The sequence below is a fragment of the Poecilia reticulata genome, chromosome 3 (assembly GCF_904066995.2).
Source record: "Poecilia reticulata chromosome 3, P_reticulata-male-v2, whole genome shotgun sequence".
NCBI lineage: Eukaryota > Metazoa > Chordata > Actinopteri > Cyprinodontiformes > Poeciliidae > Poecilia > Poecilia reticulata.
Genome location: NC_088832.1, coordinates 17,389,445 through 17,417,403, shown reverse-complemented (window position 1 = coordinate 17,417,403; position 27,959 = coordinate 17,389,445). Strand labels below are relative to the sequence as shown.

Genomic DNA, 27,959 nt, shown 5'->3' with positions numbered 1-27,959 from the left:
CTCCATCCTCACACTGATCTTAAAAATTCAAGTCAAGACAATGACCAAGTCACTTCAGTCAGAAGGTTGATAAAACTGAAAGATTACTTTAGAGCTACATCTTAGAGGGGTATCGAAGATTTTGGATTGAACTATAAATCAGATCTTTAAAGAACAGGTGTGACCGTTATCACATCACTATCGCTGAGTGACTAGAGATTGTGAATTCAGGTGTGATAAACCACAGCTAAGTTTTAACAGGCGCGGCCCGGGAGCGATCACTTTTTCACACAGTGCCAGGTAGGTCTGGATTTGTTTCCTCCCTTTTTAATAGGTACTTTCATTAAAAAAAAAACTGCATCTTGTGTTTACTTGTGTTGTCCTTGACAAATATTGAAGTTGGTTTGATATTCCGAATCACTGAAGTGTGGTAAGCATAAAAATAAATATAAAATTAAGAGGAAACGCTTTTTTCACACCAGTGTATATGATGCCACTAACACGCATGCTCTTGTTACATTTGTCTGCAGTAGCTTTTGATGTAAAAACAGAAGAAGATAAAAACTTGAGCCCTTTGTTTGGAGAACCAGTATAAGCTCAGCCCCCCATTTAATGCCGAAGGAAAGTCTTTGAAGTTTGGCTGGAGTCGTGAGAGAATTGTAAGTGGGTGGAAGACCAACTAACTTACTTAGTGACTCCCATCTTTTCTTTCTTCTCTCCCTTCTGTCCCTGGGCTAACAACCAGCATGGAACAACAAAACGATAAGATCCTCTTGACAAATTAAATTTTTCCAGGCCCACAATGTGTCCCCTGTTTTCCCAGAGGCATTTTGCTGTTTGGTAACAAGAGGCCAGCAGGACCATTAATTATAATAATGGACCTGGCATAAAAGACACACTGATGTGAAAATGGATATCTGGCTTATGTCTGCCTGTCTCTGTCAGAATGATTGAAACACAGCTGCAAAGCACACAGCGTTAATAATACAACAGCCTCGCGAGTGAAACAGCAGATGTACCAACTGATGAGGGACTTTTTCAGTGCTAATAAGTATATTTTATCCACTAAAATCAATGAGAAAAAACCCCTGCTATGGCTACATATTCACAAGCTGCTAAAAAAAACAGCTTGTTTCCAGCATTCAGAACATTTTGTGTTCCTACTTAACTATGACCATTGTTCTCTGTACTTTTGAGTGTACAAGTTGTACTTTGTAAGGATCAAGTCTATGGCTTTAAACATCATCAACCCAGGCATCCTCCAACAAAGGCTAACACAGCAAACTGTGCTCACCATCATCTGTCAGTGGATCACCAGCCTTCTGACTGATAAGCAACAGTAGGTCAAGCTGTTGAGCATCTGCTCCCGCACAAGGACCATAAATAGCAGCTGGGTGTGTTATCTCCCAGCTGCTATTCCCCCACAAATCACTGAACATCGGGGGACCCATTTGTGAAAATTTTAAATCCCACAGATGACACCACTGTTACTGGTCTGGTCTAAGACAGTGATGAGCCTGCGTACAGACCAGAGGGTGATGAGCTGGTCGACTACAGAGGTCAGAACCACCTGAAGCTTAACCCACTCAAGACTGTTGAGGTGACATACATAGAGTAGCCTAAAAGATCTAAAAAGGCAGCGCCCTATGCATTGACATAACTAAATGTAAAAATGAGGAATACACATCTATCGTTTTGGAAGTGTTTGCTAAGTAATTTTGAAGGCTTTGGGATTCCAGTGAACCACAGTTTGAGTAATTATTTACAAATGGAACATGGAACCTCGGAGATCCTTCCCAAGAATGTTAGACATATCACAATTACTCCAGGTTGTTCTTCAACTATGTTTGGGAGGTCACAAAAGAACCAAAATGGCATCTACTATTATGAAGATCCAAAGTATATCCACAAGATCAGAATGTCTGAAGAAAAATAAGTAAGGGATTGGAAACGGTACAGTAAAATTCCCGACTTATATTAAATAAAACTAGAAGACAATCAAAATACACCTTTCTACTTAATACAGTTTGATGGCAGTTGTTGCTGCCAATGTAACCCAAGCATTTGTTAGTTCTATTCCTTTTTCACATAGGGCCAGGTTGGATTGAGCAGCTTTTTGTCTTTCTGAAAATACTTTTTTCAATACTGCTTCTTGTGTGTAGAGAATCCTGGTTTAGCTCTTAGGTTTAGCAGACTTTTTCAGGATACGATTCACTACTGAGTCACATCTCAGAAATGAATGGGTTAAGAAAAAGACGGAAAAAAAAAAACTTTTTCTGAAAATGGTCATGTACTAGAATGGCATTGTAAGAAGGAGAAATCAAAGTTTCTAAACCTTCACAAAGCCTGGAACTACTGATTGCTGCTGCTTTCACAGATTCATTTACATAAGTCTAATATAAAGAAACAAGGCATTTGCACAGTACTGCATAAACGTCTTTGATATATTTTTTTTACTAATATATTTCTGTTTCACACAATAGAACACAATTACTTATATTTATTCATAGGTAATTGTGGAATAATTAGCAGGATTATTTACGTATTTGCCATTTCAATCCTAGTCAGGGGAAATATGGCTTTCTCCAGTTTGTCTGGATTATTGAATATATCTGTAACGCTAGATTAATTAAATAGAGAACAGAACAATAATTCAAATTATTAAATAACTCCCAAGAATAAAAGAAAAAAAGAATATCCTAATTCACATATTAATCAACTTCATCTTTGTTATGACACCAACTGACTATGTTCTGTGTTTTGTATTTGTGTTGAATATATAATTTTTTATGTATTCTTACTTGTTTATTTGTTATTTTTGTTTGGTTATTTGATTTCTATCAGTGTTATTTGTTCTATTATCTGGTTAATTATTTTGAAGATCAACACCAGACCACTTTTGTCATTCTATACACCTGCTGGCAAATAATAAATATATGTGAAAAAAAGAAGAAAAAAAAAAGAATATATGTTTAGCTCTAAACAACAAGGTTTTGGGTGAGCCCCTCAGATAAAGAGTGAGTCACAGACTAGATTCACATTACGTCACATCACTCACAGGAGCTGCTACTCTTCAGCCTGGAGGAAAGCCAAGAGATCAGGTTAGTGGAAGTAAAGAGAAGCCAGCAGGCATCAGGACTTAGAAGATGGATGGCATTTAATAAGGCTCACCTGTTAAATTATGCACAGACATAGAACAGCTGAGCAACAGAAGGGGGATTTACCCACAGTGGATATCAGATGGTGCAACATCTTGTGAATAAGTGCAACTTAATGTTGCACAGAAATAAGAGGTTTCTGTGTGCCCACTTCATTTCACCAAATACCCGGTTCCAGAAATTGTTATACAATAACATTTTACAAGGAATAACAATGTAGGTTGCAAGTAAAGGTGGTTTTATCAAGTTTATCGAGTTACAACCAATTATATAGACAAAAAATATTCCCCACAAGCTAACTGAAGAAAACATATTTGACTTTAAAGGATTTCCTGTACAAAAGCCTTCAAGGATTTTTCACTTGAGTACATGATTGGCAGATGAAAAATACAATGCGCAAACATATGTCGTTGGAGCGCTCACTGAAGAAAACACATTAAAAAACCTGCAAAAGGCAAAGAGGCTTTTGTTCCCTCCTATCCTCGGAAAATTAACACTAACCTGGAAAGCTGTGATAAGACTGTGCAATCAAGCTTCGTCGGTCTGCTCAAGTAAGTTTAGTCACAATTAGTCTACATCAAATTAAGTTGACCTGATGTTCATATACGTTGTATAAAAAAGATGCATTGCCCTCTTTCCTCACTGCCTGACATAAAAAAGGTCAGGTGTCTTTTTCATGCAGTAAATATTTGATTTCAACTATAAGATGCAAAAACTAAATCCCAGGTACAGTTTGAAGAATGCGCGGGCATCTTTATTTTAAGCGGAGCTGTAAATTTCCGAGGCAAATAGAAACGCAGTGTTCAGGGTTGGAAGTGAAAATTAAATCTTGCAGCTTCAGTGACAGAAAAGGGTGTGGATTTATTCTTGAAAAGAAAAGGGAAAAAATGACCTCACAATTATGTATTTTAATTAAATGTTAAATCACATTTTCTCTTTCGCCATTCCGCTGATCCATCAAATTAGACGTTTTGCAGAGAATTGTGGACCTTAAATGTCATTATGTTTAAATTCATTGCTGAAAAACAAACTTCAGAAAGTGACTGACTTGCTGCCTCACATCTACAAACGCATGCAAATACAAATACACTCTCAGGGTTCTTGTATCAACATAAATCCCTGCATGACACTGCACAGTGGCCATCTGAGGGTATGCATAAAACATGATTTGGGTTAGAAAATGTCACGCTGGATAAAAGCGCGTCCCAGAATCCCACTGAGGCAACCAGATGGACTGCTTCAACACACCAAAGTTCCTCTCTATTTCCCCATTCAATAATGCAGCTTTATGTCTACATGAAGCTACATTCAGCATACAGCATTTTTATGAAGTAGCACAGCAAAAGCACATGTTTTAATCTTTCTTAAAAGACTTTTGCAGGTGTTACCTTTTGCAAAGGAAGAACTAAAAGTAAGATAAATGAAGTACAAAACAAATGTGAACGATGGATGTCCCAATTATGTCTAATGCAAAACAAGCTGAAAAGTAAGCAAGAAGCCCATCATTGAAGACAGCATGTTGTTGATAGGTTTTGTCTAAATAGTGTAAAAAAAAAAAAAAGAACACTGTAGTGCCAGGAGCACCAAAAATGAACGAACTCTGCAAAACCTTGTCACAAACCTTCAAAAGTTGTAATCATTGGCAAAATATTGATTATTGCTAGGGAAACTGATACTGTAATGAATATCTATGATGTCTTACTCAAATTTCTGCAAACATGTAGAGATTTCACTTTAGCTCCTTATAAATATCCAGTTATTTGTACAATGTGTACAAATGTGACTTAGTGTTGAGCCATATCTGAATGATGGCCAGAAACAGCAACAACTGCTGTCGTTGGACCAGTTACAATAACTGGTCCAATTTTTCGTTAGGCCACACCATTTCTGTCAGATCAGAGTTTGTCTTAGTTCTTAAAAAATATATTTTGTGTTCTTTCATGTGAACTTTTTTGTTGTGATTTGGATCGTTGTTCTGTTACATTAAACAAGTCCACTTGAATTTAAGGGGGAAAAGTGTACATCCACAAAAACAAGTGCCTCTTATTATTTTAGCAGGTATTTGCAAAAAAAAAAATGGAAGTGTAAAGTTTCTACACGACAGAGTTACCGGATTAACTAACTATATATAGTTAATCTCTGTAATCTTCTGAAAAAGGGAAGCGTGATTAAAACGTGTTTCAAGTTCAAACTCACCAACACATGCAAGCAAACACCTGACTAGCCCTCAGCACGTTACAATTCCTACATTGTATAGCCCTTATAATGAGATGCCAAAAAAAGTACCAGCTTACAGAAGATGCCCCTCCACCACCTGTTGATGCAGTTTGGCTGTAAACTGTTCCACTTCTCTCCAGCATATACAGGCTTGGAAAAAAATTGTTCTGCAGAAATGGTGTGGAGAGGAGCACCACCAATCATTTGTAGTATGGTATTACTGATTTAAACAGTTGCAAGTTATGAACAGCATATCTACTGACTGATTAATTTGCTAACATCTGTTAGTTTGATATTCCTCTGATGTTGCTCTATGAAGCGTAGAACAGCAGAAGGTTATGCTAATCTTTATACTTTTGAAATTCTTTAATAGAAAATGATTGTGATATAATAAAAAGCAATTGCACCATGTGTTATGGATTACTTTGAAAGATGTTCAAGAACAACTATAAAAACTTCTAAATCTAAAATAAAAGAGAATAACGTTAAACTTAAGCTCTAGCTATGGTTATATTTTTATCCTCGTCTGTCCTTTCAGTAATCCAGCTAAGAAACAGACAAACAAACCCAACCATATAATCTCCCCAGCAAACGTAACATGATATTTGCTAAACATTACGTAACACTGCATTAAGAAGACTCAGACACTGAAATCAATACATCTGTGCGACAGCCAGAACAACGACTATATATCTCGGGCGTTGTTAAAAGGCTGTTCACATTTAGAAACCACTCGTATCCAGGGGCAACAGACCGAGGCGACATACCGAACGTCTTAGTCTAACCAGAGGCACAAAATCCTCTGAAGAACGATGAATCATCTTCAAAAGTATCTCTTTGTTTATACAGATTGGTCTTGATCTAGACAGACAAATTATTGCTTAAAACTTGCAATAGAGCTTTTAAACTCTCTCAATTGCTGGGACTAATTACATGTCTTTTTGTTCAACAAGGAGAACAACCCTCAGTCGGATTTTTCTTCAGCATAAAGAACACATTACCTCATTTTATTGGTTCAAAGGATACAACTATATCCCACACAGACTGACGCACAATGAACATCCTTAGCACCTCGCTCACAAAAAGACAGCAGAGAGCGACGTTAAATGACAGCGTCGCCTTGTCTGGTGCTGTACAGTGAGTCCTGCATCTATATTTAGAGGGTTATATACATGTGACTCACTCTTTCTGCTCATATTTTTCTTGGTCTTTTTCGTCTTAAATTATTACTGGCAGTCCCACACACAAACATCATCATTAAACTGGAAACCTCCCAGTTGGTACATAAACCAATTTACATTTGGCAATCAACAGAAAGCAATAACTAACAAATGGATTGCCAAGGTGGAGATTTCATGCCTGTGACTCTCACAACCTGTCATACATGCCAGGGGTCATTGAAACACCAATCAAAACAACAATCAGATTCTTTGGGAAGATCAAGTCCATATTCTTAAAAAAATAAAATAAAATAAAAATAATAAAAATTAAAAAAAAAAATATATATATATATATATATATAGCATTTTGACATTTTTGTGAGCAAGCAGAGCTGATGAATGTGTTAGATCCAAATGGATAAGCAAATAGATAGAGGGTGTGAGATAGATGTGGTTGGAGCGTGAGTGAGTGTTGTTCACGTCACTTCTGAACTCAGCATCTCTGCGAGGAGGCTGACGTTTCTCCCTGTAAGTCACACTGCCTCGTCTGCAGGTTCGCTCTCATGGCAACAGCTGACATTGAACATCACATAAAAGCTCACCCAGTCGGCCATTTATCCATAACATCTGCCTGTGGGCAAGATAAAAACGCGCTAACACACATGCCTTACTGCGCTGTCAGTTGCCACAAGTATGATTAATTAACATCTTGCTTTGCCTGCAGGGCGCATCACTATCATGCAGCAACGAGGAGCAAGACAATAATAATTTTCTTAACCAGATGGAGGTGCTGTTGAGCCCTGATAGAAACAATTGTAGTAACTGGTCATGGACACATGGCTGTGCTGTAAGACAGCATAGCATTTATATTCCCTGTCAAATAACTCAGCAGCAGTTTGAAATGGGTTCATTTCACAGCAAACATTTACCCGGAACTGAGAAAAAAAGAAAAATATGTAGGAGATTAGCATCTGCAACGTGCTGTCATGAGTCAGATTTTATTTTTTAATATTGCTTCCATTGTACAACCATCTCTTCAATTTTAGAGTACTTGAACAGCATAATAGGACAGTATGATAAGAGTACAGTGGTTCTAATAACAAGAAGTTAAAGCTCCACTGCTTTGTTCAACTGTGGCACTGAAAATCGCATCAACAGGCTTTCATCATATTGGTTATTTGCTTTTTAAATGTGTGTGTGTGTGTGTGTGTGTGTGTGTATGTGTGCGCGTGTGTGTGCGTGTGGGTGTGTGTGTGTGTGTGTGTGTGTGCGTGCGTGCGTGCGTATGTGTGTGTGTGTGTGTGTGTGTGTGTGTGTGTGTGTGTGTGTGTGTGTGTGTGTATGTGTGTGGGTGTGTGTGTGTGTGTGTGTCATCAGAGTAACGTATCCTGGAGGTGTCCCTTGATATACAAACAATCATGCATGTGGACATCCCATTAAAACCTTCCTTTGAGGGGATCTTAGACTTCTACAGGAGATCAAAATATTATTTTCTAGTTCAAATAGAAGACAATTTGTGTGCATTTTTTAGCTCTACACAGTAGCGAAATAGTTCATCCCAAATACTTCAAAATTTTACATAAATCCAGCCAAAAGTGAGGGCAAAATGGATGGCAGATGTGACACACTGTTTTTTGAGAAATCGTAAAGAACTGATACTTGTTAAATATAAAAAACCCCTTAAAAGTAACAAGTATCACACAGTAAGATCATGTAAGAAGTAATAAATGCTTGAAGGATCACATCGCAAACACGTCACCGATATCAGTCCATCATAATGTTTTACCTGTCAGATTCACACCATCATGACTGGTAGAGGGAAAAAGCAAAGTTTGCAGGCTATTGTTTTTTTACATGCTTTTCACAAAAATGTAGTATCACTTCACAATTTATGCCCCGTTGCCTCACCATAGCAACGGCTCTAGAGGCAGATCACACACATGTCCACCAGAAGTACAAAGGTTTATGCAGGGAAGGAGCTTCATAAAAGAACAGCGAAAGGGAGTGGAAATAATGTATTTTATATATCAAGGCCTTTTCTAAAAAAAAACATTTCATGAACTTGAAACAAAAGAAAAACAACAAAAGAAAACATTCACATTTCCTTAGAAATCCACAGCACAATCGTCTTTATTCTGATCCAGTGATTAAAGAAGGCATTTTTAATGGATTTAATGGATTTTTTAATGGATTTTTAGGGGTGTACTTTGGAGAGTTCGTTGAGACACTCTTTGATAAGTCTGTGTATGTGCAATAAGTCTGTGTATATGGAAATAAGGCATGCAGAGAACTGTTCAGTCAGATCTATATTTAATTCAGTTAATTTAAGATTTTATCAGCAAATATTCTTAAACAGAGTCAAGATTTTATTAAACAAAAATGTAATGGTTGACCCTGAAAATTAATTAAAGGTCTCCCCAGAGAGAGGATAAAACTATGTTGGCGGGCGTAAACATTTCATATTTATTGCATGTACTTCTCTGCTTTGTTGACCTGTCCAGAATAACCACTAGATAAAGACACCAACCCCCCTGTGACCTGCAAGGATAAGTGGATATAAATTATGGATAGATATTATGGGTATACACTAAGTGTTTTAAAAATGATTGTGAAAGAACCTTGCATAAGGATTTTGTGTTCACCTATAATGGGATAAATGTTGCAGTTACTTTAACTGCCTGTAAATCGCAGTCTCTACCACTGTGCAACAATCAACACATCCAAACTAAGTGAATAAAGACACGTTTAAATTAATTTGCTTTTAGATTACATCCTAAGGGGTTCTTGATTATAGTTTGCAGAATGTCAGAGGGTAAATGTAGAGGGTCACTTGATATGCTGCCTATCTCCAGTGGTTGTTCGGCCAGTACCCAGATGTAGGCTACATCCTGCACAGGAAAAAAAATGTGATATATGTATACGGATATGCCTGAATACTCGCCTAATCCTGATGATGGGAGCAGCTCAGCCTTTATTGTGTATTTCTGATTCCACATTAAGGAAAAAGGGACAAACCAACAATTGTAGACTTATAATTTAGACAATGAGAAAGATATAATTAAGTAAATAAAATAAAAAGAAATACTGAGAATAACTGAAAATACTTGTGTGGAAAACGAATATAATACAACTACTGGTCAAACATAATTCCAGTGTATATCCATCAAATTTCCAATTTATCACTTGTCTAGGTAAAGATGTCCTGCTGATCCAAGAATTTGTACTTCAAACTTAAACCAATATTACTATTTTATACTATTTCTATTGTTTTCTGTGTTTGTTTGGTTGTTTCTTCTCAGATCAGCCATGTTTCCGGACACAGCTGGATTAGCATGTCTCCCCAGATGCCTGCTCTAAAAGCACACCTGCTGCTCAAAGGGCAACTCGGAGCTAATCCACTTTGATGTGAAAGGGAACCAACAACCTTTTCTGTTGGAAACTAACAGCATCGAAGTGGCAGAGCTGCAAAGGCAGTAATACCACTTAACAGTGATTGTGATTTATGAAGGGAGGCAAACTTTTTTTATTTTTTGATGACACTGCCTTTTCGAGTCTAAATGTAGAACCATTGGTTTTAGAAGGAAATTTAATTTCACTTAAAGCAGAATATATATGTACGTATTTGAGGTTTTCCATTACACCTAGTTTAAAAGCGCATTTTTTTACATTTGAGGTAAAAAGAAAAACCTGCTGAATCTCACTAGAACAGGGCTATTTTTAGTAAATGTTCAGAAACCTGTGTTCTTGCATAAACAGCTAGAAATTAAAGCAATGAATTGAGATTAGAATAAACAAAAAAACACTGGCATCTTTTTTTATGCAGTAGAAGGTAGGAATAAATCCCAAAAGCCCACAAATCAAACACCTCCACATTCTTCAACAGCACACTCTTACAGTGCAGGAATCATTATCTGTGACTCTTAAGAACCAGAAAAAAAACACAGTGTTACTTAGGGATGCTTGAGAGCTCTTTCTAATGGTCTGGTTGACATTCGCATCTAAAATATTTCAACATACTGTAGAAGGGAGAAAAATACAATCTTTTTGCACCATCTGAGATTATTTTAATGCAATTGCTCTTTGGTTGCAACATCAATCAGCTAATATTTATTAGTAATTTTGCTTTTTAAGTTTGTATATAAACCAGCTTAATGTGTTGAGTGGTGGGAACTGGTAAATTCAGCAATGTATGAAACCCTATTCTAATTGGATAAGGACTAAAAGGTTAATTTCCACAACACACAATCAGATATGGTCGGTGAAGAAAATTAACATCATAATTCACAACTCCTATTTCTGTGACAGAATTGACATTCTAATAAATGTCTAAAAATCTGCATCTGAATGCTTTTTATTTTGCCAGACCCTTGCTTTCTGTGTCTTACGGTATAGGACATATCTGCCCTACTACAGGTTGCTTCTGTTTTTAGCTATGTCACATAAATGTTTCAAATCATTAAAGTAATATTAACAGCAGACAAAAATAACTAGATTTTGTACAATCGTACAATTTCTAGTTCTGTTTGAAAAAGGTTAGTTTGTGTTAAGATAATGCCATATAGCTGTGATTGATGCCAGACTTGAAGAAATTATTTAAGCAGACTCTCTCGTGAAGTAGGTTGTCAGATCAAAAACACAACACATCAGAATCAAAAATAAATTCAAAATTTGGAGGGCTACAAAGCCACATGTCAGGCTTTGGGACTTTGACAAACTATAGTGAGAGGCATTGTTCACAAATGGAGAGAAATAGAACTAAGGCAAACCAAATTGGTTGGACAACCAAAATTTACCAAAAGGCATATGGATTACTCTTTATGATTTTACTTGGGTTATCTTCATCAGATATTAAAATCTGCTTGATTATCTACAACATTTGAATGTGACAAGAAAGAAGAAACAGAAGACACCTTTGATCGTGCAAAGACTGTATTAACTGCATTGTATTTAAAATCAAGGCATTGTTTTGGCTTTGTTGCAATAGCAGATATACTATAACTTTTCTACAGTTTACAGATTGATATGTTTTTGATTTATTGTTTTCAATTATGTCTTACATTAATTTTAAACATTTGTGACAGTTATAGAGTGATATTCACAATACTCCAGCATTTTAATTAATCAACATTCATTTATTTTCAAAAACTGGTTTGTGCAACATTGCATAATCTGCTGTGTTGCTCTGCCTGTTGTTACTACAGAAACAAGTAGAGGGTGACTAAGCAATGGACTGAACAATAATTGCAGTTTCACAGAGGACTTGTTGATCTGCAGAATTAAAGGATTGAAGATCGATGCTGCAAAGATTCCTTTATCAGGAGAGAAAGGCAATGAATTTTATTCTCTTTTAATAAAGATAAGCTGTTAGCACATTACATTAACATAGCATAGCAACTATACTGTTAATACCAACAGACATATTCTCTAAACTCTTCTAAAAAGGTGAACAACATATATCTACATGCTCAGAAACAGGATCTAAACATTTATTTCTGCTCTAGGTTGACCCGTTACTGAACGTTCTGTTGCTTGTGAGCCAAATCTATATATCCAGTAACAAAAACTATGCAAGAGTATGTTTGTGCACCATCTCTTGGAGTCAAATTGTCCAATATCTAATAGATTCATGGAACAGTTTCCACAGCAGGCAGAGTGAACACTCTCACACTCACACTGTCTGGACATAGCTGTTACTTTAACTACTTTTCTGGGCCAGGCTGTAGCAACCACAGTGCCAACCCGCTAGCATACGCGCTGCACTAAAGCAAAGCAGTTTTCATCAAATGTAGTAAACAAACAAGTCTAAAATATAAATATATTAAAAATAGTCCAAGCTAAAATACCAAGCTTTGACCAAATATTTCTCTTCATATAGGAATGACATAGCCTGTCTACGCAATTTTGCTCAATGCTAATCTTGCTTCACAGTTCAGTCTGGGCTTTATCCCGTTGACTTGGATTCCTCCGGTAGAGTTCCAACCAGGCCAATCAGTGAACACAAGAAGAAGTTGTAAATAATTACATTGATTTTCTGTGCTGTTTTAGAATTGCCTGTAGTTTTAGCAATGGCAACGGATGAAGTGAACAAAGTCAGTGAAGTCATTCAGCCTGTGTTGACCACGCCTCCAAACATCAAATTAAAATGAACAGCCGCCTCGATCGGCTCGGTATTTCTCTCTTGTTAATGGAGGATGGTTGCTTACAGTGCAGGCAACTTCCAGATAAGTTTCATAGCGTCGAACTGCCGCATTATTGTATGTCACAGACAAACGTTAGCAACTGGGTAAAATTTCAAACCTCAACACAGACCATGTCTCCTGAAAGCAATCGTTTCTCAATAACTGAGAGCCCACATCCCCTGTACAAAAGCAAAGTGTAGAATAAGGAGCTGGTTCTTGCCAGGCTACGAATGACAGGGATCTTAAAAGTTTTTTTTTTTTAATGAAAGTTGTATGGAGTAAATATGACCAATTAATATCTTACTCAGATTTCTAGTCTAAATTACTCTCTGAAGATTTTCACATAGTAAAATGTTTGCTTTAGGTGGTTATAAAAAAAAGTTAAGGGTTCAGTTAGCATATGCTTGAGGGTGAAGGAAGTGGTGGGATTCCAGTGCTGCATGTTCTCCACTTGCACTTATCATATGGTGCCTTAAATCAACAGTTAAAAAACACAGCAGAAAAAGTCTGTTTTCCTAACAGCCTTGAAAATAGACATTTAACAGAGAAGCGTTCAAATAAAAATGATAGTTCAATTTTAGTTTATGTACAAGCTGACAATAGTACTCTAGCACAACTAGTTTCCACAGGAATTTTGCAAAGTGCCAATTAAAATTCTGCATTGCTCCAAAAGTAAGAAAAAACATATTTTATTGTTTCATGTTGACAGATGTGGATAATCATTCAACAACATCTTCATTAGTGTTGCTGAACATGTTGGACTACTTTTGGCAACTATAACCTTTGTGCCACCATGAAATAGTTCCTTTGACAGGCATGGGCATCAGGGAAAGTTAGAGTCCAGTTAATAGGCCAAGTCTATTAAAGAGATGCAGTGTGTCTATGCCTGATTTGTGCTGTTCCTGTTTATGCTGAAATACAACGTCCCACAAAACATCCCAGCATAAAATAAGCAGATCATAGATGGTCATAGAGCTATGGTTCCCAGCCCTAGAATCCTTCCCCTGCATGTTTCAGATATGACTGATTCACCTGATTCACCAAATGCAGCCTCCAAATGCTACAGAAGCCTTTTGATCACCCATTCGTTTAAGTCAGGTGTTTGAAAGTAAGGAGATCCCTAAAAACGAGCAGAGAGGGGGTACTTTGGAAACCACTGCCTTAGAGTCCACAATGGAGTGAACAAGTGAAGAATTAAACACTGTGCCTTTTTGGGGGATTGTTTCCTTTTTTTCAGTTTGAGTCAACTTCTTGGTGAACCACTTTGTTTCAAACAGCTCTACAAAGTTTTATTACACCGTCATTTTCTGTGACTCATATTCAGAAACAGCCTCCACAGTGGCCCAGATGGACAGTGGGTTCATGCTTGATAAGCATTTCATTGATCTTTAAGCTAATTCAAAGTTCTGCAATGGATAAAAATCAAATTCAAGCACCTGCAGAGCAACAGATCTGGAAGACACAAATAAAGAAAATGTTACAATTCAGAGGCAAAAAAAACACAGGTCTAACGGTGAGAAAATAAATAAATAAGAAAAACCTACCAACAAACACTGACTAATGGCCCTCCCACACAATGTCCAATGGTTATTTACACAAAAACATTAGGACACTGGAAAAAAATTAGTCTGTTTTTTGATTCTGGATGGAATCAAAAAATCTGGATGGATGGATGGATGGATGGATGGATGGATGGATGGATGGATGGATGGATGGATGGATGGATGGATGGATGGATGGATGGATGGATGGATGGATGGATGGATGGATGGATGGATGGATGGATGGATGGAACAGATAACCTGTGAAAAGATCAAGCTTCTCCACCTTCTCCCTGTGCTGTTTCCTAACGTAATTAACATGTGTTTAAAGTTGAAAGCAAAACCTAGACAATAATTTCAAGATAATCTCTATTTTTGGTTTAAAAGAATTAAAAAATAAAGATCTGAAGGCTCCGAACTGCATTTTGTCAGGCCGCCTTGACCTTCATCTCTGGGATACAGTGTTTGCTGAGTAGGTGCCAGGACACTGTGTATTTGTACATCCTGCTGACAGACGGAAAGGCTCCAACATGAAACGCAAACACTACAAAATCCAGCAGCATTGCACAGCAAAATATCACAGTTGGGCTTAAAGATGAATTTGAAACCAACCTGAAAAAAGTCTTTAAAAGTGGAGTACATTTAGATCAACTGTGAGCATGCTCAGGTAAGCCAGTCCAAGAAAGTTCACACAGAAAGCAGGCAGGAAAATATCAAAAGAAGTCTGTAAAAAGCCTAAAAATGTTATCATTGGACCTTCTGGTACTGTCAACATAAAAGTACTTCTCAATCAAAAAAAAAAAAAAAACACTGCACAAGTTTACTTTAGTATGGAAAGATTTTCTCACAAAGATGAAGACTTTTGGAAAATAGTTCTTTGAAAAGATGAATCTTAACTTAATTAAGAAATAATAAACATCATTAAAAATGAAAGATGAAGGGGTGGTATGGTGGCGCAGGGGCAGAGCACGACCCACATATTGAGGCCTTGGTCCTCGTGGTGGTGGTCGCAGGTTCGATTCCCGGCCTGGTGACATTTGCCGCATGTCTTCTGCTTCTATTACCCTATTTCCTGTTGAACTACTTTCAAATAAAGGCCATTAGAACCAACAAAACCTTCAAAAATAAATAAAAAGTTCCATAAGAAGAACCTCATACCAACTGTGAAGCTTATCTCTGGAAGTGTCATGGTGTGGGGATGCTTTGCTACAGCAATTCCTGGCCAGTTCACCCCTAGATTGGGCCTGCTGTGAATTTTACAATTTAATATGTCAGAGAGTGCTTGAAAAAATTAGACAACCTGTAGCTGCCTGCTTTCTAAAATAAAGCTGTACTTTATTTTAGCAAAATAAAGTAAAGTACAGCTTTACTTTACTAAAGCTGTACTTTAGTACAGCGAAAGCCGTGCAACACAGCAATGATCCAAAGCTTACCAGAAAATCCACAAAGGACAAGTCAAGAATTAAGATATGAAAAGTCCTGATATTGAGTCAATCCCCAAATCCTGACCTCGCTGAGTTGTTGTGGGCTTACATTGAACAAATAGCAGGGCAAACGTGTGACCAATGTCACAGATAAATTGTCAGAAGAGACAGCCCACTCAAGTTATCCCAGGCAGAGGGGAGAACATCTGGATTTTATCGTGATATTTTTTGTTTAATGAAAGAAAAAAAAAAAGGTGATATTGTAAAATCAGTTTCCTGGATGTGAGTAAAACAAAACATCAATAATGTGAAAATTTGTCAACAAATATCTAAAAGACAGTGGCTCAGGCAAAAACTCTTTGTGATGCCCAAGAATATATTCAGAATATCAATTAGACTGACTGAGCCAAAGCATATTTAACATTGCCATGGTAAAACCTCCTGCTCTAATAATCAATGGAGCTGCAACTACATTTTACAGCGTCTATCAGCCCAGACTGCTGCCTAAGTCAATAAGAGGCGAGGAGCGTTCCCTTCTTTAAAAAAATAAAAAAATGTTTAAAGAAATGTGCCATTAGCCGCTGAGTGAACTCAGAGCAATCAACCTTCACTTGAATGTGTAGCCTTCCCTAGTGAAGAAGCTGAAGTCACAGACACAATCACGCTGACTGCCAAGATTTGGCTGACACTATGCATACAAAATGAACATTGCTTTTAAATTCCCATTTAATTTATCATAAGCAGTTGCATTTTAAATTACTGACGAATATCATTAACCTCTGTAGATGTTCTGATAACTTTCTAATAGATAGATAGATAGATAGATAGATAGATAGATAGATAGATAGATAGATAGATAGATAGATAGATAGATAGATAGATAGATAGATAGATAGATAGATAGATAGATAGATAGATAGATGTGGTTTTGTATAACACACATGCAGAAACTGAGCCTTTCATCTATCTGCGATACGATGTGATGCTGAAACCTCCCATTTCCCAGCTAGTAAATACTAGGGGGGAGGAATTCCCACTAAGAGACGTAGTTACATCCTTAAAAAAGAAGAAGAAGAAGAATCGGCCTTCCTGGACCATGAAAGCGAAACCCACCAGACCTGACAGCGGCTTTAAAAGCGTAGACAGCCCAAACCAATAATAAAAGACTCCGCTTACCTGTCATAACTCCATCTACTGTAAGACATGCTCCTGTTGCTGCTGACTCCCTCCATTTCAACCCGCGGGGACGTGGAGCGGTCGGAGCGGACGACGAGACGGTAAATAAAATGAAAGCTTTCAAGCCGCGGAGGGTCGGAGAATATCTGGAAGCGCCTGTAAGTGAATGGCAGGGAGGCTGAGCGCAGCTAGACCTTCTTCTATGGACTATACCACCACGGAGAGGGGAGCGCAGCTGAACGTGTCGGAAACCTGAAACAGACAGACTGATGAATCTGAATAAACAGGTGGTTCCTAATGTTGGGGTCGGGACCCCACAGTGGGCCGTCATCTACCAAGTGGGGGTGACTGTGAGATTAATTCAAGTTAAAAGGCTGTTTCAGATATTTACTCTTCCGAAAAAATGAACTTTATGATTAAAATGAAATCACATTAAGTAAAATAAAAATAGTGAATTGTTTTATTATTGATATATAATTGATATAACTCCATCCAGAAAGACCCCAGGCCTGAATGGAAACCCAGGACCTTCTTGCTGTAAGGCAACAGTGTTACCCACTGCGCCACTGTGCAGCCCTAACTGGAAAATACAAAGCTAAATTTGTAAGTGGTATACTACTTAACAATAAATATTAGATGCAGTAGATGTGAATAGTTCAAAAACAGCAAATTATATTATTAATATTAAGCCAGAAAAAATATGGTGAAAGTATTTACATTTGTAAGAACGGGTCATACTCCATTATTTCCAAGGAAAAAGGTTTTTTTTCTCTTTTTTTACAACATAAGGAAATCTGTCAGAGAAGTCTCTCCGGGTGATGCTGGAGGAATCTTGTGTCAAATTAGCAAAAATTATGTGACTAACAAGCAAAAGTTTGGGGATTTTAATAACTTCAAATGAATTTTATTTAAAGTAAACATATCTTTGTAAAGAGAATAAATACTTTTCTCAACAAATTCAATTTATATATATGACCACTGGAAACATTTAGGCTTGTTGTCCTTAAAACAGTCATTTACACTCTCTAAAATGATCAAAGCATAAAATTATAAAATAGGCTAAATTAATGAATTAAAAAAAGGAGAGTATTCCTTTAATATAAAGTTTTTAACACAAACTATGCCAATAAACTTCCAGTAGACCAACTTCCTGTGGCATAAAATTGCCTAATAGTTGTTTTCATCTCTTTGTGTGGTCTGACAGCCGTCTGCTTCTCTATAAACCCTTCAAATGGAGGCATTAAATGTCCTTTTCTAGGTTATTTGTTTTACTTCAAACAGGCTACCATAGCTTTAGAAGTGTGTTTGGTTATGTGGATTATTACTTTGGAGATCCCTTAATGATGCTTTCAGTATCACCATATATTCTAGTTTTTTTGATGGAACAACTTGGAAGAGCAGACATTTTGAAAAAGTTGCAGACAAGATGTGCCTCAATAAAATATAACATAGAGAAAATGTATTCATTAATTCAACTTAAACACTGTAACATATTCTACATGGATTTATTAGGCACAGAGTAATATATTTGAAGTTTTAATTTCTGTTAATTTTGAATTTAAGTACCTGTAACAGGTACTTAAAGTCTTCTATTGCATTTCTTGGAAAAATCAGAATTTTAGATTAATTATATAAATACATTGAACCAACACCAGCAGAAGACAGTTCCCAAAATCCCACTTCACTGTGGAAAAAAATTTACTTTAAGAATCTTGTATGTTTTGCCTCTGCAATCTTTCTCCAGACTCTTTGACACTTTATTCACAAATGAAATACAAAATGTACATTCATCTGCAAGGAGGTCTTTTTTATCTTAAGCCTAGGAAAGTTGCTTCTGACATCGTGTCTGGTTAAAGAGTGGCTTAATGCTTCGCAGTAGCCCATGTTCTGGACACATCTGTGTGAGGAGGCTTTTTAAGAACCGACTGCAGCCACAGTCCACACCGCATAAATCTCCATCAAACTGTTCCAATAGACTTTGCTTCCTAATCTTCTCAAGGCTGTATTTCTTGGGCCTTTCCCTACTATACTTTTTCCTTTCACTCAACTTTCCATGATTCTTTTTGGACAATGCAGTCTATGGAGAGGAAGCTACATCAGTGACTACGTTTTGTGGCTTGCAATCTTTGTGTGCAATAAATTCATGTGCACTACTGTACTAAATACATTTCTTTTTAGATGAACTGGTATTTGTGCAAAACCTCAGAAACATGTATTATTGTATCTCACAAAATATGAAACAAAACAGACCGCTTTCAGGTGAAAGAAAAGCCTAAGCGACGATAAAGTAGATGTGTTGCAAATAGAGCAATTGTAAATACATATATATACAATGAGATTGCTTCCAGACAAAAGCTTAATCTTTTCTGAGCAATGAGAGCTCATATACGGTTTACGGAATCACAATCGGCTCTTTAAAGAAACAATTTCTATCTTTTCTGGCTCAATAACAGATTTTATTTTAGCAACAGAAGCTAGACACAGGGCAAAAGACACCAATGTGAAAGAGAAATCAAACAGAATGATGCAGAAGCACACTTAAGATTAGCGACAAGATGAGATGTGGGCATTTAAATCATAGTGCCAGAAGGTTGCATGATCTAAACAATCATTTCCCTGACCTCCAAGTTTGACCTGACATTTCACAATCAGAACTGGTGGTGAACACCTCAAGATAAATATATTCTTATTTTGTGACCCAAAAAAAAAAACAACAAAAAAAAAACCAAAAAAAAAACCTTGGCTACATTTAGGTGAAACATCCAATTGTTCAGATTTGGGCCAGCAATCATTTTCACGTTAAAAATAACCAAGGGAGTTAGATATTCTTCTTTACATATAGACACAGCCTGAGCTGTGAACATGTATTTACTTATAAACATATAAAAATACTCAACTGGTTTTATAAGAAAATAATGTATAAAAGTAGAGTAGAAATATTTAATTAAGTTCATTAATTCCATCATCTGATTTTCTTGTTATAGTACAAGGTGAAGGTGTGTGAGACAAACGGCAGCACTTCGTCTGAGAGCCCGAAGAGCAGCGGATTGCTGTTGCGTCTCTTCAGTGATTACAGGTCCCGCGGTGTGTGAGGTCGCGCCCTGCTGCAGACGGCCCGTCCTACGAAGTGCACCTCGAAGCTTCGGCTCGTCCTGGTTTTACAACCAGCAAACCAAACTGGGACAAAAAAAAAATAATCTAAGTAACAAACTGACTCGAGGGCACAAACAAATACATCGCCATGGTGTTAGAGGTGCAACAGCAATGTGAGCGCAATCAGAACTGAGGAGAATGATTGCAATGATCTGAGCCGAGCAGAGCTCTGAAAGCCTTTCTTAGTTTACAACAAGCTGATTGTTTTTTTTTTTTTTACATTGATTTACCAGTGAAAAGTTAAGTACAAGAGCACACAGAGTTTCAGTTTTGTCTGAAACCATGCCAGCTTGAGGCTACACAGTTTGCTACTGATAGTTGAAACCAGACATACAATGTTCAAAAAGACTTGATACCATTTTTTACACTCAGTGTCTGGTATAGTCAAAATCTTATTTTTTTTTTATTAGTTATTCTGCCTCCTAAATGACAGATTAATTGATGTATTACTTTCTTTAAATTCAGAAGTTTTGATATGCACATATTACCTTTTCAATAAGGTCCAGCTTGATGTCATAGCTTTGTAAGCTTCTAACACATCAATGCACAACATTTTTGATTAAATAGAGGCAGACACTCTCCTTGTGACACCTTATGAATTTTAAAAGGAATTATCCACAACATTAGGATGAAATTGTAGAGCTCCACAAAGTCTTGTGTTCTTCATCAAAAGTAGTTTTGATGAAGAAAATGTGTATCAAATGGAAAAGAAACAGAAAAATGATCCGACAAGGATGCTGGTTGAAAGAAAATTGTACCAAAAATTAGTTGAAAGGCCTCCTCCATGAAGAAGCCATTACAGAAAAAAAAAATACCCAAAAATATTAGAAGATGCAAGAACAGAGTGACAAAGAACTTAGTTTTCTGAGACTGTGTAGTCTGATTAGACAAAGATGTAGGTTTTTCCTCTATAAAGACCATAATTACATTTCTGAGAAAAGGCCAAACAAACTCGATAACCAGAGTGCCCAATGCAAAGTTCTTAGTAGAAAGGTTGTGTGCAAAGTTGAAAAGGTTGGTGCAACCAAGGTGGCCTATAAACCTGACACAGTTACTCCAGTTGTGTCAGGACGAATGGGCAAAAACGTCAAAGATTCTCACCCAAACCATCGAGTTTAAAAGGCAATTCCATCAAACACTAAGAAAAGGTACGCAAACTTCTCAATTTAAAGACTGAAGATTTTTTTTTAAGTTCCATAATTATGGTGTTAAGCAAACAGAAATAACTTTGGTAATTCTAAATCTAAAATAGACTTAATTTCTATATTGTCCGACACTGAGACAAAATGGTTATGAATCTTTTTTATGCAGGTGTGGAAATATCTGGTTTTCACAGAGTTGAAACCAGATGTTCATAATCCGCTTCGAAGATTTTCAAGTTTACCAAAAGAGGTTGCACCTTTTGGGAGGAAAACTGAGGCGAACACGACGCGTTGTGTATGTCAAGAATATGATTACAATCATTCAATCTACAAGACTTGGGGAGGGGAAAAATAATCCTAATACAGCAGACAATCCATATTTGGCAATTGTACTGAAAGCATAAAAAGGGGGAAAGTTATCCACTGCAGAATGCCAGAAATGTCTCAATATATCATTAAAGGATGTCTAGGAATTACATTTATATACATACATATTCAGTTTCTTATATGTAAAACCAAACTCAACCTCACACACTGCACTGTGGTGATTTAATAGATCATTAGAAATACACTTTGAAAACCACAACAAATGTCACATATGTACAGTAGCAGATTAGCACATGGGGAGTAAAGGTGGATATGGCACAACATACACGAAGCTTCGCAAGATAATCTCTCTGCTCTGGTCAGACCCTGGAAACTAAAGAAATGTCATTAACATTCTGGATATAGATTTCATTCAAACTCGGTAGCAAGTACAAATGTCACTACAAGGCAAGAGGAGTCCTTCAGAGTACAAAACATTTCATTTGTCAGGCTGATTTTAAGAAGGCAATGTTTAGTGTTGGTACTCTCTCGTGTGGATTAGATCGCAGCTGAAGGTAGAGTGGTGTTAAAAATTTGGCATTGTCAGTTATCCCATAGCGATGTCCTGGAAACAGCAGTTCCTGGTCCGAGTCAACTCAGAAAAGGCCGTCTGAAGTCATGCACATGGAGAAGGCAGCGGTCACTCATCCACTTGGGATGTAATGTCAGGCAGAGTAGAGGGGCGGGGGCAGAGGGGAGGGGGTGGTAGATTATCTGCATGAGTTAACAGTGATAAGGCAGACTCAGACGATCACACAATGGCAGCCGGTTTTGTCTTTCTCTTTTCTCGTAGGCTCCGGCGACGGTGGACATTCTTGTTCTTGGAATTTCCTGTTGGAAAAAAAAAAAAGGTGAAAACTGGACTGAGAACTTTTTGGATTGTTTCATTTAGAAGATGAAATGGCATTGACGCTTCACTCACATGGTGACTAAACTTAATATTGTTTAACTTAACTCAAGCGAATTAGTTATAACTGTCAATCCAAGTTGATGCGTTTTGATTGTGTCATGCAAGAAGACTATCGCTTTTACACAGAGGTTACAGAACGTGAAACTTTCTTGCACTTGTAGCGTCACAAATGTTGAAGAAATCTGAACTTGATGCAGCTATAATCACACTCTGACCAAGACTGTTCAAGAGGCCTTCATCATAATCTTACGGTACATACATCGATACCGGTCACATGATGATGTTTGAGTTAAACCTCGGTGAGTTTTGAGCCGAGCGTGCTCGTTTCCCTTCTCGGACCTCGAGTTAAACACCATTTCCAGACAGCTTCATCGTTACTGAAATCTCATCTGTCTCGTCAAACTAAAATTACTAGAATTTATGTCCAAACAGCTCCTGAAACACTGCAAAACACTCCTCTGTGGCTCATACCCACTGACATCATTGTAAGCAAGATGGAAGACGACAAGAGAGAAGACCGATTCAGAGAAACACAGATCCCGAACCAGGAAGCCCAACTGAATCATCATCATCAAACTTGGTCTAATTGATTTTAAAATGAGGCTGTGTTTTTGTTTACTTCGATATTCCTAACATTTTTTTGATTTGCCTTTGAACTCCCAGCTTCAGAGTGACCTCTGAGGAGGGCAGACCAGCTGAAAAACAATGCTTCCAATCCAGTTCTGAAACTGTAATCAGTCATCTGACCCAAATTTAAGTTTAGCCGTCTCTCATATCAAAGCTATATTGGGCATTACAGCCACCGCAAGCTTTTTCTGCCATCAGATCTCGTCTCGTGTTAAAAGACTGTGTTCCAGATGTCACCAGAAAGACATACTTCACGCACACATAAAAGGAATCTAATCACTGGACAAAACATGTCAGACGACTCGGTGCACAGTGATCCACAGAGAGCCTCATACACACCCTCTGTTGAAGTCATGAAGACCCCAGAGGACCCTCTGTGCTCTCATAGGAGCAAGATACAGCCCTATTGTAAAAGAGCTCAATACTTTCCACTATGCAAGGAGCAACAACAACAACAAAAAAAGAAAAATCACAAAGAATGTGTTTGTCACGAGGAGTCTGGCTGCTGTAACACCTTTGCTGCTGACGTGTAATCAGTGGTGTTGGAAAATTAGCTAAAAATACAGCTACTAATTGCAGCCAGTTTTCTGTCAGCTGTAATCAGGGTAATAACATAAAAAGGCACAAAGTTATGCAATTAACTAGAGCTGCACAATATCAGGAAATGACTTGATTGCAATACTGTTGCTGAAAACTGTAATGAATAATATTCATTGTAATTTATCATCATCACCACCACTTTTATCTCTCATAATGTCCCCACCAACATCTAGGAGATTCAGCATTTAAAATATGCATCAGGTGTGGACACTCAGAGGCCATCTAGTTGGATAAATTTCAGGATTTGGTTGATGTTGTGACCAAGTTTTGGTCATTTGTTTTACACAATTATTCAGCCGAAACAGGTGATAAAAAGCTGCTCTGCTGGTTTTTATTGACCATTTCCTGGTTGTTCAAAAGGCATCAAAGACTCTCCACCATAAGGTACCTGAGATGAAGTATAAATGAAAAATGTTAAGGTTGGATTTTTCTTAGATTTTACAGTCGAAGATTAATTTTCATCCTTTATGTAGGCCTTTACAAAGGGTATAAATAAGCTTGGAAAGCCCTGTAAATTTTGACTAACCACTAGAGGACCTTGAACTAAAACCTCCACTGACCTCTGCATCAATAGTACTGGAAGAAGAAGGGTCAACTTACCTGATTACCCTAACCAGCTCGTGAAAAGCCTGGTCTACGTTCATACGGATTTTAGCTGAAGCCTCCATATATGTGACTTTTAGCTGTCTGGCCAGCTGCTGGCCCTCTTCGTGGGTTACCTGCGGTGAGAGGTAGAGCAGAAGATTGAATCTTCAAAAAAACAGCCCCGAAATCCTCAAAATAAATATTACAGACTCCTCAGACAAGTAAATAGTTCAACAAAACATCTACAAATGTGAATAAAAAGCATATTTTAGTTAGTTTTTCCAATTGTTAACCTCACTAACTTGTACGCGAGAATTATTTAGAGCCACATTTATACTGTAATGTCCGAAAAACATATATTTATGCGAGTTTTTTTTATTACAAATGTGTATTATATAAATATAAAAATGGGATGCAGGTTATTAGATGGCAGTAGGTGGGTATGAATTCAAACTGCAAATGAAGCAACTACAGAATTATCCACATTTATGCGTCAAATATATACCCAAGTTTTACTTGGTTTTACAAAAAATTTAACACAAAATAAATGCAATAAAGAATAGGCTTTAGGTTTATGCAGGGTGGGATTTCTTAGTGTTCAGAAATTTACTGAATAGGGATTAGCAATCAGCGCAGATCGAGGGAAAATTGCCTTGATTTTCTCTGCTGCCTGCTGATTGGTGCAGTTCCAGTATTTAGAAATGGATAAAAGTCTGGCAGCCATGCTCTTTTTAACCAATAGGGGGTGGTGTGGATTCACCAAAAGAAATGATGATTGGCAGAACACCAACAGGGAGAAGATTCATCATTTCATCACGCTCCCTTCTTCATCAGTCCTCCCTTCCTGACACCAGAGCGTCAACAGAATCTCTCAACATCCTGTTGCATCTCTGAACCAAGCTTGCAGCTGCAACACTCATGCTCGAAAGCCTGCAAATCCGAATCCCTCAAGCCACATCTCCTCGGATGATAAAAAGCACGTGCGTGTTTCGTCCGTAGGCGGGTTCAGATCTCTCCAACCTGTTGGACTTACTTGTCTCTGCAGCTCCAGATCTGCCTTGTTGCCTACGAGGATCATGGGGAATTCATCTCTGTCTTTGACTCGCAGAATCTGTCTTTGGAATTTGTAGATTTCTTCGAAGCTGTAAATCAGATGGCGAGGTCTGTTACATGTGTGTCAAAAGGCATACATTCAACTCCTAACAATGCAACAGTAAAAAAAAAAAAAAAAGAAAAAGAAAAGAAGCATCCCCACCCACACACATGTACACACTCGAACAAAACCGTCGAACATGAGTGCGGGGTTCTCTGTGCAGGGTTAAACATGCCAGTCGAGACGGGAGGGGAAAAAAAGTCTGCCTGACTATTACAGCAGCGCAAAATATTTTTATCCGAGGCTCTGCCTCCCTCTGCCTGACCCGACTGTTGCCCCACTATAATACAGATGGCATGTGATGGCAGGCTTTCAACTTTACAGCAAATAAAAATGTCAGTCTGGGAGGGGAAAAAATAAAAAAAGAAGAGCAAAGAGGCAGAATGTAACCACAAAGCCGAGACGGCATTCCAGTCGTGTTGAGCACATAGTAAATCTGGTAAGACTTGACTAATATAAATGGAGGAAGGAAAGACTGTTTACAACATAAACATTGGGAGGGGGCTTAGGGTGGGAACAAGGGAATGCAGCTTACTTTGCTGCTGTGCAGCAGACATGACACAAGGGATGGGCAGCGAGAAAATAAAAGAAAGAAAGAAAAAAAATATTTAAACCCAAATCCTGAACAAGTAGAGACTCTTTTTTTTTCTTACCTGATCTAGTCTAGACAGTAATTAAAGCCCCTCTAAACAGAGCATGTCGTGCATGAAGGATTCACCTGAAAACAGTTTGGCCGTGTACGTTTTGCAGCCTGTTTCCTCCTTTCGCCTCATTAATGCTGCCCGAGCTCGTGCGGTGGCAGCGTAAACACACGCATCGGTGTCACAGCTGTCACATGTGCAACAAAGCAGCAGGTGGAATAAGTTGTGCTTTCGTTTCAAACCCACCTGCTGTTGCCAAACCAGGCAAGGGGTGAGAATGACGGTTTCAATATGATGCTTTTTGTATCTCTGGCGACCTGATTTCAAAGCAGCTTAAAATGAAGGCGCCTGAAACAAAGTTTAGCAACAACCGCATGAGGCTTTTAAGGGGACCGTTTGTGCCTGACAGTGTTGTCAGTATATACATACATGCATGTTTTGAGTGCACACACCGCCGGCCAAATTTATTAGGACCCCTGGTATAATAAACGTGAAAGAAGCCTAAATGTATGTTTATGTTTTATTGAAGTGGAGTCAGATGCAACAGAACTATCTAGAGAACTACAAGATTTAATTTGAATATAATTATTTACAGGGAAAGAAAATCCCAACATTAAGAAATATTTATTTTTAACAAAATCACACATGGTACATTTATTGGTACCCCCTAAAAACATCTTGATACGTGTAAATTAAGCATTTCTATGACCTAATAAGGATTATGACTTCCTGTTTTTTCTGGGGTACATTTAGTAAAAATAAAATTTGACTTGATTTGATTTGATTTGGTAAAAGTACAATAAAAAAAATTCTGATGCGAGTCCTTCAAGTAAATGTATTCAAGTAAAATTTTTTGCAGTAAAATAATTGATTCTAAGGTTTTTTTTCACAACTTTATGAGGGTGCAAAAAAAAAAAAGAAGTGCAAACTGACTCCCGAGTCTTAACCTGTACCTGAATTTGTTTCCACACATGTGCGCACACATGCTATTGTTTAAGCAGTAGGCAGGCTTTTAATAGAAACCTAAGGTAAGTGTGTAGGTGAATTAAACAAGAGCAGGGCGAGGACAGGAAGTGTCGAGAACAAAAGCGAATGACAACAAGAACAACAGCGAGGTCCGGAAGCACGAGCAGCAAAAGTTAGTGTCAATGCCAGATTCATGGTTCTTGTAGTGGAAAGAGTGTGCAGATGTGAAAAGCACACAGAGCTTTACAAAAAAAAAAAAGACACCAACACAGAGTGTACGTGTGCTTGCTCAAAGTGAAAACTGTCACCTACCTTCCTCTGTCGGTGACTGAGAAGACGAGCAGGAAGCCCTCCCCTGTCCTCATGTATTGTTCTCTCATGGCTCCGAACTCTTCCTGTCCAGCCGTGTCGAGGACTGCACAGCGGCAACACGTGCACACACATTAGCAGAATAACTCGCAGCAGAAACACACCGCTCAGAACCAGCGCCTCATCAGAAGAGGCAAAACAAAACGGAAACGAGCAAACGGTCGAAATGTGTGTCTTTGCATTTACTCTGGCCGTGTTTGTTCTGCACTTACTGTCCAGCCTGGCCGGCCTTTCATCAATCACGCACTGCTTGGTGTAAGAATCTTCGATCGTAGGATCATAGTCGGTGACAAAGTATGACTGCATGAGAGAGAGAGAGAGAGAGAGAGAGAGAGAGAGGAGAGGACAAAACAGACCATATGATTATTTAAATCCAGTTTACATTGCAGGCGATTCTCAATAAATGACGTCAGAATGTTTAGTTTTTTCAGCGAGTCGATATTATTGATTTTGTTTTATTCCGGTTCATTTTTATGGCTTTGGTTTACAGCTAATAAAAACATTTTTTTAATATAATTTTCTCAAAAATTGTGCATTATTTAATACAGAACTGTCAGCCAACTACAAAGTATCCCCATGTATTGTATATGATATTTACTCACTAAATTGTCCA

The 27,959-nt window shown here is 37.8% G+C and overlaps 2 protein-coding genes across 2 annotated transcripts in view; both read right to left on the bottom strand.

The window, feature by feature from the left end:
• Positions 1-17,044, bottom strand: part of tub (TUB bipartite transcription factor) — a 43,625-nt gene extending 26,581 nt beyond the window's left edge. The window contains exon 1 of the mRNA XM_008405242.3: positions 16,835-17,044. Coding sequence (XP_008403464.1) covers positions 16,835-16,890 — 56 coding nt within the window. The 5' untranslated portion in view covers positions 16,891-17,044. The remainder of the gene's footprint in view (positions 1-16,834) is intronic.
• Positions 17,045-19,260: 2,216 nt separating this feature from the next.
• rras2 (RAS related 2) overlaps positions 19,261-27,959 on the bottom strand; it is a 34,850-nt gene continuing 26,151 nt past the window's right edge. Inside the window, exons 2-6 of the mRNA XM_008405241.3 lie at positions 27,559-27,646; positions 27,290-27,392; positions 25,251-25,359; positions 24,233-24,351; positions 19,261-22,326 (exon numbers count right to left, since the gene is read on the bottom strand). Coding sequence (XP_008403463.1) covers positions 22,239-22,326; positions 24,233-24,351; positions 25,251-25,359; positions 27,290-27,392; positions 27,559-27,646 — 507 coding nt within the window. The 3' untranslated portion in view covers positions 19,261-22,238. The remainder of the gene's footprint in view (positions 22,327-24,232; positions 24,352-25,250; positions 25,360-27,289; positions 27,393-27,558; positions 27,647-27,959) is intronic.